Source organism: Caloenas nicobarica, chromosome 4 (assembly GCF_036013445.1).
Source record: "Caloenas nicobarica isolate bCalNic1 chromosome 4, bCalNic1.hap1, whole genome shotgun sequence".
In the NCBI taxonomy this organism is placed as follows: domain Eukaryota; kingdom Metazoa; phylum Chordata; class Aves; order Columbiformes; family Columbidae; genus Caloenas; species Caloenas nicobarica.
The window spans coordinates 23,436,172-23,451,235 of NC_088248.1; the positions used below are offsets into that span (position 1 = coordinate 23,436,172).

At 34.1% G+C, this 15,064-nt stretch overlaps 1 protein-coding gene across 4 annotated transcripts in view; it reads right to left on the minus strand.

Annotated features, from left to right (window-relative positions):
• LRBA (LPS responsive beige-like anchor protein) overlaps positions 1 to 15,064 on the minus strand; it is a 412,983-nt gene that overhangs the window by 91,072 nt on the left and 306,847 nt on the right. For all 4 annotated transcript variants that reach the window (XM_065634945.1, XM_065634947.1, XM_065634944.1 and 1 more), the window contains one exon: positions 7,489 to 7,641. In XM_065634945.1, coding sequence (XP_065491017.1) covers positions 7,489 to 7,641 — 153 coding nt within the window. The remainder of the gene's footprint in view (positions 1 to 7,488; positions 7,642 to 15,064) is intronic.

Genomic DNA, 15,064 nt, shown 5'->3' on the forward strand with positions numbered 1-15,064 from the left:
CACCTTTCATTACCTCCCTCATATTCTTGAATGTATTTCTCTTTCCTGTAGAGTACCCTCTTTTACAAATTAAATAAATAAAAATTCTTCCCTGAAAATTAGTAAAACAAATATTCCAACAGAATTGGATCTAAATAAATGTGAATTTCTCACCCTATTTCTTAGACAGCAGTTCAATAAAAATAAGTTATGCATATACACACAGAGTAAATTGAACCCACAGAAAAATTAGTTTACTTTTGTTTTTTTCCCAGATTTTTGGAATATTTTCTAATAGGCCATATATCACATTCCTTTAGAAATAGTTCTTCTCTACTTTTCAAAAATGTCTTACATTGAACAATTCTTTTATTTTCCCTCTAGAATACCCACAGATTAGGTTTTCATTTGCACTGATTTCTCCTACATGCAGTTCTGCTGGTATTACTGATGTTATTCTAGACTTATCTTCATATGAGATCTGAATAAGGCATTTAAAAATATGTAACAAAGGTCTGATTTCCCTCCCTTTCTATGGTAATAATCAGATCTGTACATGATATAATTAAATCAAAGACTGCTTACAAATATCCAGTATTTCTTGATTCTAGCCTGCACAAAAGTATTTCTGTGTGAAAGATGACAAAGGTTCTTACTTTTATGAAGTAATTCTAAAATTGAAAAAATCCTGCAGTGACAAACACAGATTATGAAATTGCTATGCATGTAGCTGAGTTGGTAGGAAAGAAGTGTAAGTGGTATAGTATCACAATTATATCAGTAACATCAATTAACTCAAATTCAAAACAAACTGTTTTAAGCTGATGCTGGTATTCTACAGAAACGAACTGAAAGTGGAAAGTAGACAATGACTAGAACTGCACACTGGAGTCAGGAACACACTTTTTGTGAAAAATAATACAGCTGCTTAATTTACACACCATTCTACATTTCTTCAGCTGTCTAGGCGACTCTATGCTCCTCTGCCTGTTAAGTACCTACATGGTACAGTCCCTGTGCTTCTGAGGACTGCTTTGTTTTCATAGATGAGAAAAAAATTATGCGTCAAACAATATCGAACTTGTAAATATATGAAGTCCAATATGCTGGACCTTTCACACCTGACTTTGCTGAAGAATAATATTCCTGACAACTTTGTGCATTAGACTGTTAAGTTTCTGATTTTGCCTGATACAAGGAACCCTGCCTACTGTACAAACCCTTTTCCATAACCACATCTCGAAAGCAACAAAAAAGTATCAGTGTTTTAAGATGCATTCTTAATAGTTGCATAGCATATACTTATTTTAAATGCTTTACACACACATGGCATGGAAATACAAGTATGTGCCAGGAAGAGCAGTTACAGATTACTTTCCAACCTACTTTTTCTATTATGAATTTATGAAAGGGATTTCTTCTAAAAATTAAAATGTTTGTAGAGCTAATAGATATCCTCCTTTCAGAAGATGTTGTATAAGTCTTATATTGTATATGGATTATAATTTCCAAAAAAAAGACACATGAAATCACAAAACATCAGAAATACAAATGAAAGTAACACTTCAATTGCATGTATGTTTCCTGAAATAAGGAGCTTGAAAGAACTAGTATCAAAACTCTCCTCCTTTTTCGCCATGATCCATCACGTCTCTTCTAGATGAACAGATATCTAACATGCCAACAGAACCACTTAGAAGAGCCTGAGTTGAGCGAAGAGTTCACAAATTCCATACGCACATCAGATCACCTCGGATTGCCAGAAGCACCTTCATCACACAGTGTACACAGCGAAATTTGCCTTCTAGCTTTTTAAGACTACATCCAATCCTGCTTAAACTAGAATTCTGAAGTATGAATTGCACAGATAACAACTCTGATATTGCTAGTTAACCCAGTTTTCATTTTAGCCTTTTTCCTGCTCTCTAATGTGTTTAACATATTTAACAAGTAAACTATTACTAGCAATTACTAGCAATTACTAGCAATTACTAGTAACCTGCACTTGTGAGCCTTAATTCATCCAGTTTACAGCCACATAATTTTCTACAGCATTTGCTTAACACCTTTGTAAATACACAGCTGTGGAACCAGGAAAAATACCACGGAGAAATTTTTCCAAGATAAATACAAAAAATCCAATACATTCCAAGTTACAGGCACTGCCTTAACTGCTACTTCAATATCTTTTCCTGACTAATAGCCATAGTTTTAATAGATTGAAAGTAGCATAATGCCCTTGAAACTAACTTTTGATTTTTTCACCTGTTCGCTTTCCATGGACAGGACAGAGAGAAGATTCACAAAAACTGCAGTTGGCACGGAATATTGCTTTTTCGGTGTTTTCTGGTGTAAAGTGAAATAGCTCATGCGAAAAGCTAATGCACCACATTGACCGATAATGATCCTCTAATTCTCACTTTAGATCTTTCTTATCAACCGGTAGTTCTTAATACTGATTCATTTTGCTCCACTAAAATTTGTATTTGGATGAATGGCTGCCTACCTTTCCTCTCCATTTTACTTATCATGCCAGGATAAATTTCGTTTACAGTACCTTTATGTATCAAAGTATTTCATTTTTTTCAGAAAGCATCCTAGCTTCCAATCACTACACTTTCAATTATTTGATAATTGGATTTCAAAACTTTCAATCCAGCACAGTAATCTCATCACTTTTCTAATTTGTCTTACATTTTCCCCAGCATTGAATCAAATGGATAAACCACAAATCATGAAAGGCCTAACTCTGCAATAATGCACTAGAAATACTTAAATTGAGATTTATTGTGGAAAGCTGTCTTGACAGACCTCAACAACTTTATTGTCATTGAAGCAATCTAATTCTTAAAAAGCTGAGGCTCATCAAAGCTGTGAGAAATTTGGTTATTATCAATTGATTAATAGTTTTAAATTAATTCTTACCTATTCAGATATCCAACCTTCAATGATAGGACAAAATAAAACACTTTGTTATTTAGAACAAACAGGACTGCCTTATTGGGATTTTTAGCAATTCCTAGTGAGACATAAGGGATTTTTCTTTAGGTTTCACCTGATCTTTGAGAATGTTTACTTTGCATGATAAGAGGGGCATTTAAAATTTCTGTCAGCTTTAATGGGGTATTTATCACTAACTCCAAGTGAACTTAAATTTATAAACCAGAAAGCTATTCTAAAGGAGGGCAGCTAATGTAACTAAGACTGTGAATCCAACAGAAGACCCCAGAGAAATCTAAGTTTAAATATATATGTCTGTTTCAATGTCTGAAAAATGATGTATCAACTACTGCTATAGATTTGTTTAAGATTTGTGTATCCAAACAACATCTGAACACCTGTCTCTATACTCCTCCCTGCCCTGTTTACTTCCCGCTTCTTTTTCCCATAAGTCTCTCAGAAGCATGGGAGAACCAAAAAATTGTTGCATGTTTCCTTTTTGTTACATATCAGATCAAGTTAGCATTCTCCCTTTGCTCACACACTAATGCCCTAAAGATACAGGTTGCAATCTTATTTTGCATTTGGAATTTTTCTGTTTTGTTGGGGGGAGGAATTATAATTTATCTAATTTAAGAGTTTGTAGGTTTCTTACTTTTATTAAGCTAATACTATAATTCTTATTACATAGAGAGAGAGAGTAATGGAATTATACAATAATATAACCATGTCGACTGCATCTGTGTAAACTGAAAAATATTTTCAGATATCTTAGCAGTTATTCAATGACATAGGTATAATACAGAGCTTTAGAGGTATATAACAATGTTTCAGAATGGTAAAAACTCAGTCACTTTTCCATGAAACTGTAGATTTTCTCAGAGAAAAACATCCTATTCTGCCACACTGATTTGTGCTATTATAAAATATTGTACAATCACAATCTAATATAAAGTGCCAACCATATGCACGAGTAATACATGCATTTTACACTTCTTTGTATTGCTTAAAATGACATCCTGATGCTATCATTTAGCTCATCATGACATTCCATCAATCAAAACCCAGTTTTAATTATAGACCATTCTGCTTTTTCTCTCAAAGGAAACACAGAAGACACGCAATGATCTATTTCAATTAAAATACATACTTTACAGAATTAAAAAAATGGGTTGGGAATCAGTTTGAAATCCGCTATCAGCCTGTCAATTAATGTTCTGAACCCCTGCTATTGACCCAGTACTGTACAAGCTGTTATTATACACTGTCCTACATATCATCTGTTCCCCTTGCTGGTCTGTTCCAGAAAGACAGACAGCTGCAACAGAATATCCCTGTTCAACCTGAGGACCATCTGACTTTAATTGTAGCACACAGCTTGATGTGGGTCTGGTTATGAGAAGCCAAAGTATCACACTGTAATAATCTGGAAAAGCAGAAACCTGCCAACACAAGGCTGCAAACAGGGGCTTGGGCTGTCTGGCTGGCTGACGGGCTGCAGGAAATATGATTAATGAGCAAGGTATAATGATATCAGGAACCTGATTAGCACCACAAAAAGGTCACAGATCAAAGCAGTATGCATTTCATGAGCTCCAATCATTGTATAAGATCTGTGGACTTAAAGAGGTAAACTGAAATGCAAAGGGAAAAAATATCTATGTGTGATAGCTTACTAAATGAACACTTAAAATACTATAATCACTATTTTGTCTGAACCAGGAAGCAGTAAGGAAATATTAATTGAATGAATCAGCCCATGCCACACTGTAGCAAAGGTTTTTTTATAGTATCTGTGAGGAAATGAGCTTTAAGCATTTTTCCTAAGCACGCCTATTCTACTTTAAAATAAAACGATGCTGATTTGATGCTATTGGTATTGAATCCACTATGTACTAAAAAGAAAAAAAAAAACAATTTAATATTTGCATGTAATTTTCTCACTTTTATTCCACTTCAAAACCAGCAGATTACGGAGAGCATCATCCATACCAGGACTAACAGGGCCACCACCAGCACAATAAGGTTAACTATGTCACATAGAAGCAGTTGTGGCAATTCATTGGCATGGACGTTTAAATCTAATACTACCAGACTGACCAAAACTTGATATCTGAATTATAGTGTAGGTCCCTGATACTGTTGCTATCACCAAAAGGGATGATATTTGACATACTTTAATAAACCATCACTTGGTAAATTATTTCTTACTTTTGTTATTAACTGTCCAGTTATGGGATACTTAAAAATTGCATGTTCCTGTAAAAGTTCTTTGTTTTGAAAAACTCTAATTGATGGAAACTTTTGCATGTTCTTTCAATATGCCATTTAACAAGTGCTACTGCAAACTCGACTTTCACAGCAGAAGTTAGGAAGCTGAGCAGATTACTCGCAGTGTCTTTTTGATTAAAATAGTTCAAAAGTCACATACACTAATGAATAATTACTTTGGGAAAAAGTATATGAGAAGGAAACATTAATTATATTTAGACAATAAAGATGATACTTCAGCTTCATAAAAAATGCTGAATAAAATTATGAAAATGATGAAGTAATTTTAATCTTCATCATTCAAATATACAGAGGTTAACATACTGCTGTTTTCAGACTACTTTTTATTTGAATGAAAGTTTTGGATATGTAATGAGCACTTCCTTCATTCTGGAGTGTTCCAAACTGCTTTTTTTCAGGATTTAACAAAATTAAGTTGTGCTAATTGTAGATTTATCATAAAAAGAAAAAACCCACATTTGGAATATGGAACAAGATCATTACTCTCTACGTGACAACTTTAAAGGGATTTTACATTTTGTGCCCAAGAGTTTAATAGTAATAATCAAAAAGCAGCTACTTCCTGCTGACAAAGCATTCCATCCTGAGAATATAGCACAAGTGAGAGATATCAAAGAAAGCTGCAAGAAAGGCAGACAATAGTACTAAGGCTTTGGGAAATGATGGAAGGATGAGGGAATAGTAGGCGTCTGAGTGTAGAGATGTGCGAGTGAGAAAAACCTGGCACCAAGGCTAGAAATGAGGGAAAGAAAATTAAGAGCTAAAATCTTAGAAGAGAAGGAAGCAGGAGACAGAGAATAACTTCACAGTGGGGAAAGCCAGATCCGTAATTAATAGAATGAGAACTATATTTTATGCAAAAGCTAAAATACCACAGTGGTGAGAGATCAAGGCCACAGGCTGCCTTTGACAAGTCTGCTTAAGAACACAGCTTTTCATTTCTCAGGTTATCCAGAAATCACCAACACATGCCAAGCTCAAAAGGGTGTCAGGCTACCTCCATAACCTATTACCTATCAGCACAACTGGAAGATCAAAAGTTGCGTTTGAGTATGGTTTGCCAAGTAGTCTTGCTAAATGTTAGTGTATTTTATACCTTGTTTAAATAAAACTTGCACATACTTCTATATGAAGTAAAACACTAGATTGAGCACATAAAATTAGCAATTATTATGGTGCATCCTACAACTGCCTGCAGAAATCTAGGCCAAAACACATTTCTGAAGACCATGGTATCATGTCCCCAGTAAAAGTGCAGACTAAAGCATTCTGATAACTTAATCACAGATTTCTTCTGATGTGATCGTTCTGCAATGAATATGAGGTCTGATGTTCTGCCAACAACAGAACTTTTCAATCCCCATTTTTATTATAATTTAGGGATACCAGGACACTATTAAGTCTAAGTCTGGTATCTGAAAAACTTTTGAGAGTTCCCATGCCTTAATTCAGTATTTCCCAGTTAGCTGACTATCACATAAAACCAGCAGCTTCGTTTTTCAAGATTCATTTAAAAAAGGCTTCTCTAATTTATTTATTTTAGACTGCCACTGATACAGAATCCTTTCATTTTGAGAAGAGCCTAATGTAATAGGTTTGAGAACGTGCTGAAACACCAACAATGATACTGTAGTACCTATTCTGTAATTCATTGCACTGCCCAGAGGGCACAGTGAAGACAGGCAGTGCAAACAACAGGATTTTCCAAAACAGGAAAGAGAAGAATAATACAGGCTTGATGAATGAAGCAGACAAAGGAGAATTCAGTTTTATTTTCTTGTAAAAACAGCTCTGAAAAATATCAATTTAATGGAAGAAATAGAAGAGATGTGAGAAGATTTTAAATGCAACTTTCTTTCCTGAGGCATTCACCAATTTTTGGAGTTAAATAGATAGTAAAATTTAAAAAACCTGAAATTACATTTAGATAATCAGAGTGACAAATATTTCTATGATTAAGCAAGATTTTTCAAGTCTTCTGTAAAGTGATGATTTTATTACCTCTTCAGAACTACAAAAGCTGACAAACGAATGGGGTAAGATCTCATGCATATTGGGACCGTGCTCAAACTTTTCTGAGCAACTCTAAAGAATAAGCAATACTATATTCCTTTGTTCTTCCTAAACTTGTAAATCTAACATTTCTTCAGATTATTTCAGCCATAGTCCTATGTAAATTATAAACAGCTATATATTGCAAACAAAGATCCAAATTATTTCAGAAGAATCTTGCAAGACAAATGTTACTTGACAGACAATAGAAGATAGCCATCTTACCAGTCTGTTTATGCGAACAAATTCTTCTGGGGTTTTGGCCCATGGTGGAAGTTCAACATCAGACACAACTGTTCCATCATCCATCACTCCCAGATTGTAATTGTTGCTGTTGACAAATATCTCTGGGAGGTAATAGAATTCAGGAATCAATTCCTGTACATAAATGAAAAACAATGCCATATTATAAATTATGCCAGAGGATGCACTTTGTCATGTTAAAACAATAATTACTAGAATGGCATTAGGCAAAGAGAATATACAAAATTCTCCCATAGACATTCCCCTCTCCCCTAGAAGGAAGAAATCCCCTCCTTCCTACTTTCTAAAATTTAAACTTTTAGATATCCTAAATCTTTATCATGCTTTTAATATGACAAAGAACTAAGACACAACAGGCTATAAAGAAAAAAAGCCAGAACATTGGTTTCGACTGCATATTATGCACAGAGAAACTTATAAAACAGAAGTGATGAACATCACGTGGTACAAGTAATCTTAAGTGAAAAGCAAGAGACAACCAAAGACGTTAAGAAGCTGGGGAAAACTTGTTCCTTCATGTTTTAATACAATCCACATTTTAAAGTGTTAATGCACAACTTGCAGTCTATAGTTTGGGTGAAACCAGTGCCATATATATTAATTACAGAGGTGTAAAACCCACTTATATTCTTATTCTCTCTAACATAAAGGGTCTAAGAACTTAATGTTTAGGTTATTATCTAAGATCGTTCAATATCCAGAAATAATTTTTTTGTGAAGTCTAAAATACTTCGAGTTATACCACATGTTCACAAAAAAAAAGAAAAAAAAAAGTCAAAGCTGAATCAAGCTAATATTTTTCTTTCATGAAAAGGTCATTAACTCAATTATGTGTCCAGTCTATAATTACAGGGAAGAATCATGCATAATTTCACACACACACACAAAAGAAAAAAGAAGGAAGGAATTTCACATGGTTACAAGGTCTGTGTATGCACTAAATTCCTTGTCAGGATCATCACCACTTTAAGCAAGTGTGCTCTATAGGCCTCTGCTGAACAGGACTAGAACACGGCATTGAACACCTCTGTGGCTGGTCCACCCTCACACTTCTGCAGGCAGAGCTTGCTACACTAAAAAGGGTTGAGGAAAAAAAAAGCAAGCACATATAGCAAAGGATTTGTAATTTCTAAGTCTTATGAGAAAAACAAAGTAATGCTGATAGCTAAACAAAGAATTTTTAAAGCAGAAAATGGTAGATTCTACTGCAGAATTCAACACAACATGCCAGGAAGTAACATTAAGCTCAAAACCATAAGAATTTTCTCCTGGGTAAGAGGAGTGTTACCCTGTTTTACAAACAGACATGCAACTTCGTAAATTGTCTTTTATTTTGTTAAATATGAACAAGCATATACATAAACATATCAAAGTTAATGTGATTAGAACCTTATTTATACACTTCTATAAATGTCTGCAAAATACTAGCATAACACTTAATAGAAAAAGCCTGTTAAGACATAATATATATTTCTGCCCTTAATATATTTGAAAGGTGATTTTTTTTTGGTGGAACTTGACATTGAGACTTAAATACACCCAATAAACCTCAGAATTTGACGGATTTAGAAAAACTGAGCCACTAAATTTGAGAATTTACTTCCTTTGTAAAGAAAGGATCAATATGTCTAATTGCTTCAGGAAGTGTATTTCATAGCAAATGACTGGTGTAAAATCAGTGTTCCACACAGCAAGTGCAAACTGCTTAAAAAGTTAAAAAAAAAAAAATCAGACTGCCCCACTGGCTTTGTCTACAGTGGGTGCAGTATGTAGCTACGTCGGAAGCTCAGCAGATCAAATCTGAAACCCAGTCTTGCCATGGGTCAGTGGATGACTGGTCTTCCAGATAGCCCCTCAGGGCCAGCTATGGCATGAGCAGCTTTCCAAACGGCCGAGTGCAACAGGGAGGTCATCAGATTGCGGATGAGGTCAATCCGAAGTAGCCAGGGCAAAGACAGGAAAGATGAAGCAGGAATTAAGCGATTATCACCTCCATCCTTGTGTGAAACACTGCTTGGCTTTGAATTGTACATCTTTTTGTTTACAGTCACCTTAATTAACTAGGCAGGGTAAAAACAGGCTTCTGTACCAAATGCTTGACAAGTACTTGATAAAAAGAGGTTTGAAATTATTTAATGGGATAAGTGAAAGAACAAGAATTAGCAAGGATAAAGGTTTGTAAAAAAGAAAGTATTCTGAAGTTTCCCTAGTTTTTAACACAACAGATAGAAATGAACAAAGAAAAAGGAGAGACACAGGGCTATTAATTTGATAGCAGCATGCACCACAAATATGAAACCATACCATGATTCTGAATACTTAAAACATAAGCTCATTACATATGTTACTGATGTTTTTATTTTTATATATCTGTACAGCAATTCATTAATTTCTTTCAAGATCAGAAAACATTTGGCTTTCTAGAACACACATTGTTTTCATTAGATTACAGAGAAACAATATGCTGCCTGGAAACTTAAAAATTATGAGTAACTTCTGTTAGTCTATTAGAAATTTTTCATAAAACATTATTTCATTACTATAGAAATGAGTTTTCAGAAAGTTTTTCATCGTCACCATAATGATACATTTTTACAAAAGGAGCTTCTTTTTTATCTGATTTGCTTATCTTGGCCATGTGCTGGCATTTAGACATGGGAAAAGGGAGGGCAAACAGATACACTGTGCCATTCTAATTGAGTGGTATTTGGTGCCAATTTTCAATGGCTTTATACCAGTGAAAATGATGTTAAAGGCCAACAGTTTTCCTAAAACCAGTGAATAAACCTAAGAATAAAATATCTACATTTTTATCATGTTTACAAATATTCTTCATGTATTTGGTAACTGCAGTCCTTAACAGTCCTTCTCAACTCTATTTGTGGGGTTTTCTCCTTTTTTCTTAACATTTTCACATCACATGCATAGCTTGACACTAAGGCAGCAGATGCTTATTCATGTGTTTAACACCATTAATAATGGAAATTTCAGACACGTGAGAATGTTAAAAAGATTAAATAATGCATTTTTGCTTGTTTTTAGTGAGGGGGCAGGGAAGGAGTAGTTGTGGTTTCACACAAATACAACATGAAGATGCCAGACTGAAGGACCATTTAGTATCTCACCTGTAACAGTGACAAGGACTGCAAGACTAACACAGGGAAAATACAATCTTTCCACCAATATTCTGTCAGCTTCTTACAGTTAAATGGTTTTGAACTAACCTGTGCTTTTGATTTTTAAAATCATTAAGCATGGGTTCTACACTGTGATTTCATCTACAAAGGTTTTTCCTTTGGCTGTTCTAAAACTGCTTCCCAACTGTTCCAGTGGATGGTTCTAGTACCCATACTGTGAAAACCAGTAAACATTAATTCCTTATTCACTCTTCTATATTCCATTCTGAATAGTATAGACCTATATCACCTTCTCAGTGTTCTTGTTTTGCAAGCTAAAGGATTCTAGTCAATTTAGATTCGTTCCCTCTGGAGATTTTCCTTTCTGACTAATCATTTTGGTTACCTTCATACTTTTTCTAATTCTACTGGATCCCTTCTGAAATGTTACGCACTCAGCACATGTATAGAAATGGCAGAATTGTACCACATTTCTTTCATTTATATGATTTCACAGAAAAATGAAAACATCTGTATGATTTGTTGAAGCTCTTGCTGTAGCACAATTGTGTTGAAAATTAGTTTCAGAAATTCCTCTCTTGGAATTTACCAGTTCTACAGGGTATAGAGAGATATCCTAATGATGAACAACACCTTGCTCCTCCTGCCATGTTTTTGATTTTATTACAACTGATGAAGGAGTTCATGGTGAATATCAACATGAACCTAACACACAGTGTTTATAGTGGTATATATTTTTTAAAAAAAAGCAAAGATAAAATCTGTGATATAAGGATTCTTATTAAAATGCTTATAAAATTCTGCATATAATTAAAATACAATTTTTCTCTAATGAAAATTGCCCTCTATGTTATGGAAACAAAAATTTGTAAGTAAACTTCACTAAAAAGATTTTTTTTTTTTTTTACAAGTAATATCAACAGAATGTCAGTTAACACTGGTAATTTGTTTTCCTGTTTGCCACCATGCATAAAAAGCTATACGAGATACTTTTTTTCTTTAATATAATGAAATGTTCTTTTCTTTTGTTTAGAAAATAATAGATGCATTTTGAAGCAGAGTTATATGATCTGCAAAGGTGTCTAGAAAAAGATTCCCTAACCATATTAAAACATGTATAAGAAACCAGATTTTCAAACTAAATTGATAACCATTATCAGCAATATTAAGTCTATATATAACCTGTCAAATAGAATAACAAAAATGCCTATTAGAAGTCTAGCTTTTTATTCATATTGCCACAATTTATTTTTCCTGTTAGCGAACTTAAATGGCATTCAAAAATATATACTAAAATATTAAATTAATTCAAATTTCATTTTTTCATCACACTTCAATGTATATTTTCATGACTGTAGGAAAGTAGTTTCTAAGTACCCATGAGTTTCCCTCCATCTGCTATATATGTGTTACTTCTCACAGAACTATGAAATTGCCTCAAGACATTGCCTAAAGTTCTCCCAACTTGTAAGAAAAATTCTTCAGAAGGTTTCCATGAAAATTCTTTAAATGAATTTTGTCAATGTCCAATCATCCTGTTGATGTTCTAAGAAATTATATTTCAAATATTTCTTAGTTTAAGAAAAATATTAAAATATTCTGTAATTTACAATGAAGCAAAGAAAATTATAAAAATCAAGATGTTTATTTGGTAGATTAGTGAAATATATTGTAATTAGTAGTTGATTCATGATCGATCAATAAGTAGTTTTCACTAAGTCAACATTTTATTGCATTAAAAAATGTATTTTTAAGGTATTCACTAACTCACACTAAATCCTGTTAGTCAATACATGAATTATATATACACAAAAATATTTTACTTTTAAGTAAGGATATGTATAAAAGTATGCAATAGTATTTGTTGACTATATTTAGAGACTATGTAATATATAGTTCAGGTTAACTTGACAGAGAAAGAGGAAAAAAGTTGTACATATAACTGCATTCCTTTCCTCCATTCTTAAAAAGTAACTGATGGCAAAAAAGGACTATATTGAATCATAAAAAGGTCTAGATGAAACCTTGAAAGGTCATCTTGTCCACCTTTCCATTCACAGGCAATTGTAATCAGGTATTCTTGAAAGATGTTTCGCTGTCTTGTTCTTTTAAAATTTTCAACTATGGGAATCCTATGAATTTCCAGCATTCACCTGTTCACACCACTAGAAGGTCCTTCCTAACATCTAGTCTTTTTTTGCTGCAGCTGGAGCACACTCCTTTTTCTATTCGGACTGAATAGAAGCAGCAGTGGCCCCTCTTCACATGTATGAATGTGTAGGAGCAGCTTTTACCTCAGGGATAGCAAGATCCATCCCCACCAGCACTTTCTGACCATTATTGCCCTCTTGCACTAAGGGCAGCTTGCCCAACGCCAGCACCAAGCTGGAACAAGAAGTATACAGCAGAACTCATCTTGATATAAGAAAGAAACTCTTTACAGTAATAATAATTGTTCACGGGAACAACCTCCCCATGGATGTGGCAGAGCCTCCATCACTGGAGGTTTTCAAGATGGGATTGGACAGGGTGCTAGCAAATCTCATCTAGGCTCCCTTTCCCACGAAAGGTTGGACCAGATGAACTTTCAACGTCACTTCAGCCTGAGCTGTTCTATGATTCCCTGAAATGCAGTGTTCTGTGCCTGGCAGCCAAAATCCGCAGCAGGGTAAAAGCATTACAACAGCCATGGCCAAAGCACTTCACGTTTCTGCCCTCGTTCTTCTTTTCTCCAAAGTAAACAAACCAAACCCTTCAACTCTACATCATTGGTCTCACTTTCTAGACTTCTGGTCATTCTCCTTTGGACTTGAGCAAATTTGTCCATAACTTACTTGAAGTTCATTATTTCAACAGCTCACGAAAAGTTTGGAACAGATAGTAGAAGTATTTGTTTTGTTTTCAATACAATTATGGCTGGGTACAAAAGAAGTAGACCACAGATATTAGATGGAACTTTCTGATTCACATGCCCAGATGTCTATATTTTTAAATACTGCAGTTCCCATAGATTACCATACACAGATCTGACTGAATTTAGATTTTTTTTTTTTTTTTTTTTTTTTTTAAAACTTGGAGAAGTACTTTCCTGTTGTGGATCTTGGCATGATTTTACGGAAAAACAAATCTTTCATGAAAACCAAAGATCTGCATCCTAAATAAGTTATAAGTTTAGCTACATGAGACATACAGTTTATGGTTAAAAATCTGAATAACTATATATCTACTTCTGAATTTTGCTAGTCATTGCTCTTCGACATCTTTTATCTTGCTAGTAATATGACATGAAAATTCTCTTATACATCGGTAACGTTGCCAGTTTCACAGCAATGTTATTCCTTGTAACTTTTGAAACTCCTGTCTATTAGATGGAGAAGTATAAAACAATGCAAAGCATATGTAGAAAAGCTTATCAGGTTACAGGGTGTCTTAGGCATGCTTATGTTATGCAGCCTGTTTCAATAAGCACAAGTTGCCATTTTGCAGAGCTTCGACTTTTTTTTTTAATATATATTTTAAAGAAAGTCCTGAAATTTATGATCCTCCAGTTTCTGAATGTTCCAACAGCATGAAACTCTAGAGTTTCTTGCATCTAGTACCACGGCTTAGACATATTGCCTAACATGCCTTTCAATCAGTCATATTCAATCCTGCAGCCCACGTGTGCTCACTGGCCTATCTGCAACAACCTCCACTTCCTACAAAATCATTTTAAGTTTCTTCATCAATTTTAGCCAAATTTTATGGTGGGTTATAAAGATAATTAAGTTCCTAAAAGTTTAAAAAACAATAAGCAGGTGGGCAGAGCCATTATATGTGTGTGTCTTAAGGGACCCAGTAAATGCAGCTAAGTTCACATTTTAGTAATCTCCACAAAAGCTATGCAGAGAGGGAACCGTAATGGATTTCCATAACAGAGAAATTCTTAATTGAGGCTTACAGCTTTTTTAACAAATGAGTCAATCCATTACAAGAAACAAATTCATAGGAAACAAAGCATCATCTGTTCCAATACTGCCGTAGAAGGATTTTTTTTTCTTTATAGAACTTTATAACTATTAATAACCTTTTCCAAACATACAAAATCTGATGTATTACTAGATAAACAAAATTTTCTCAGTGCCCACCTTAATGTTTAATGCCCATAAAATTCAAAGATGGAGTCCCGATTCTCAAGTCTTCTTGAAGACTTGAAGAATCTCATGCTTGAAAGAAAAAAATCCACATTGAACACGTGACCCAATAATAATTTAGCAATCCACACAACAGTCATAGAAACTAAGCAGTATCTATGACTGCAGGTAATACTACCAGTATTTTATTTTTATTATATGTTCTATTTACATTTTAACTTGTTTACCATAACAAAAGATTTTCTGCACAGAGTTTCTGATTGTTTG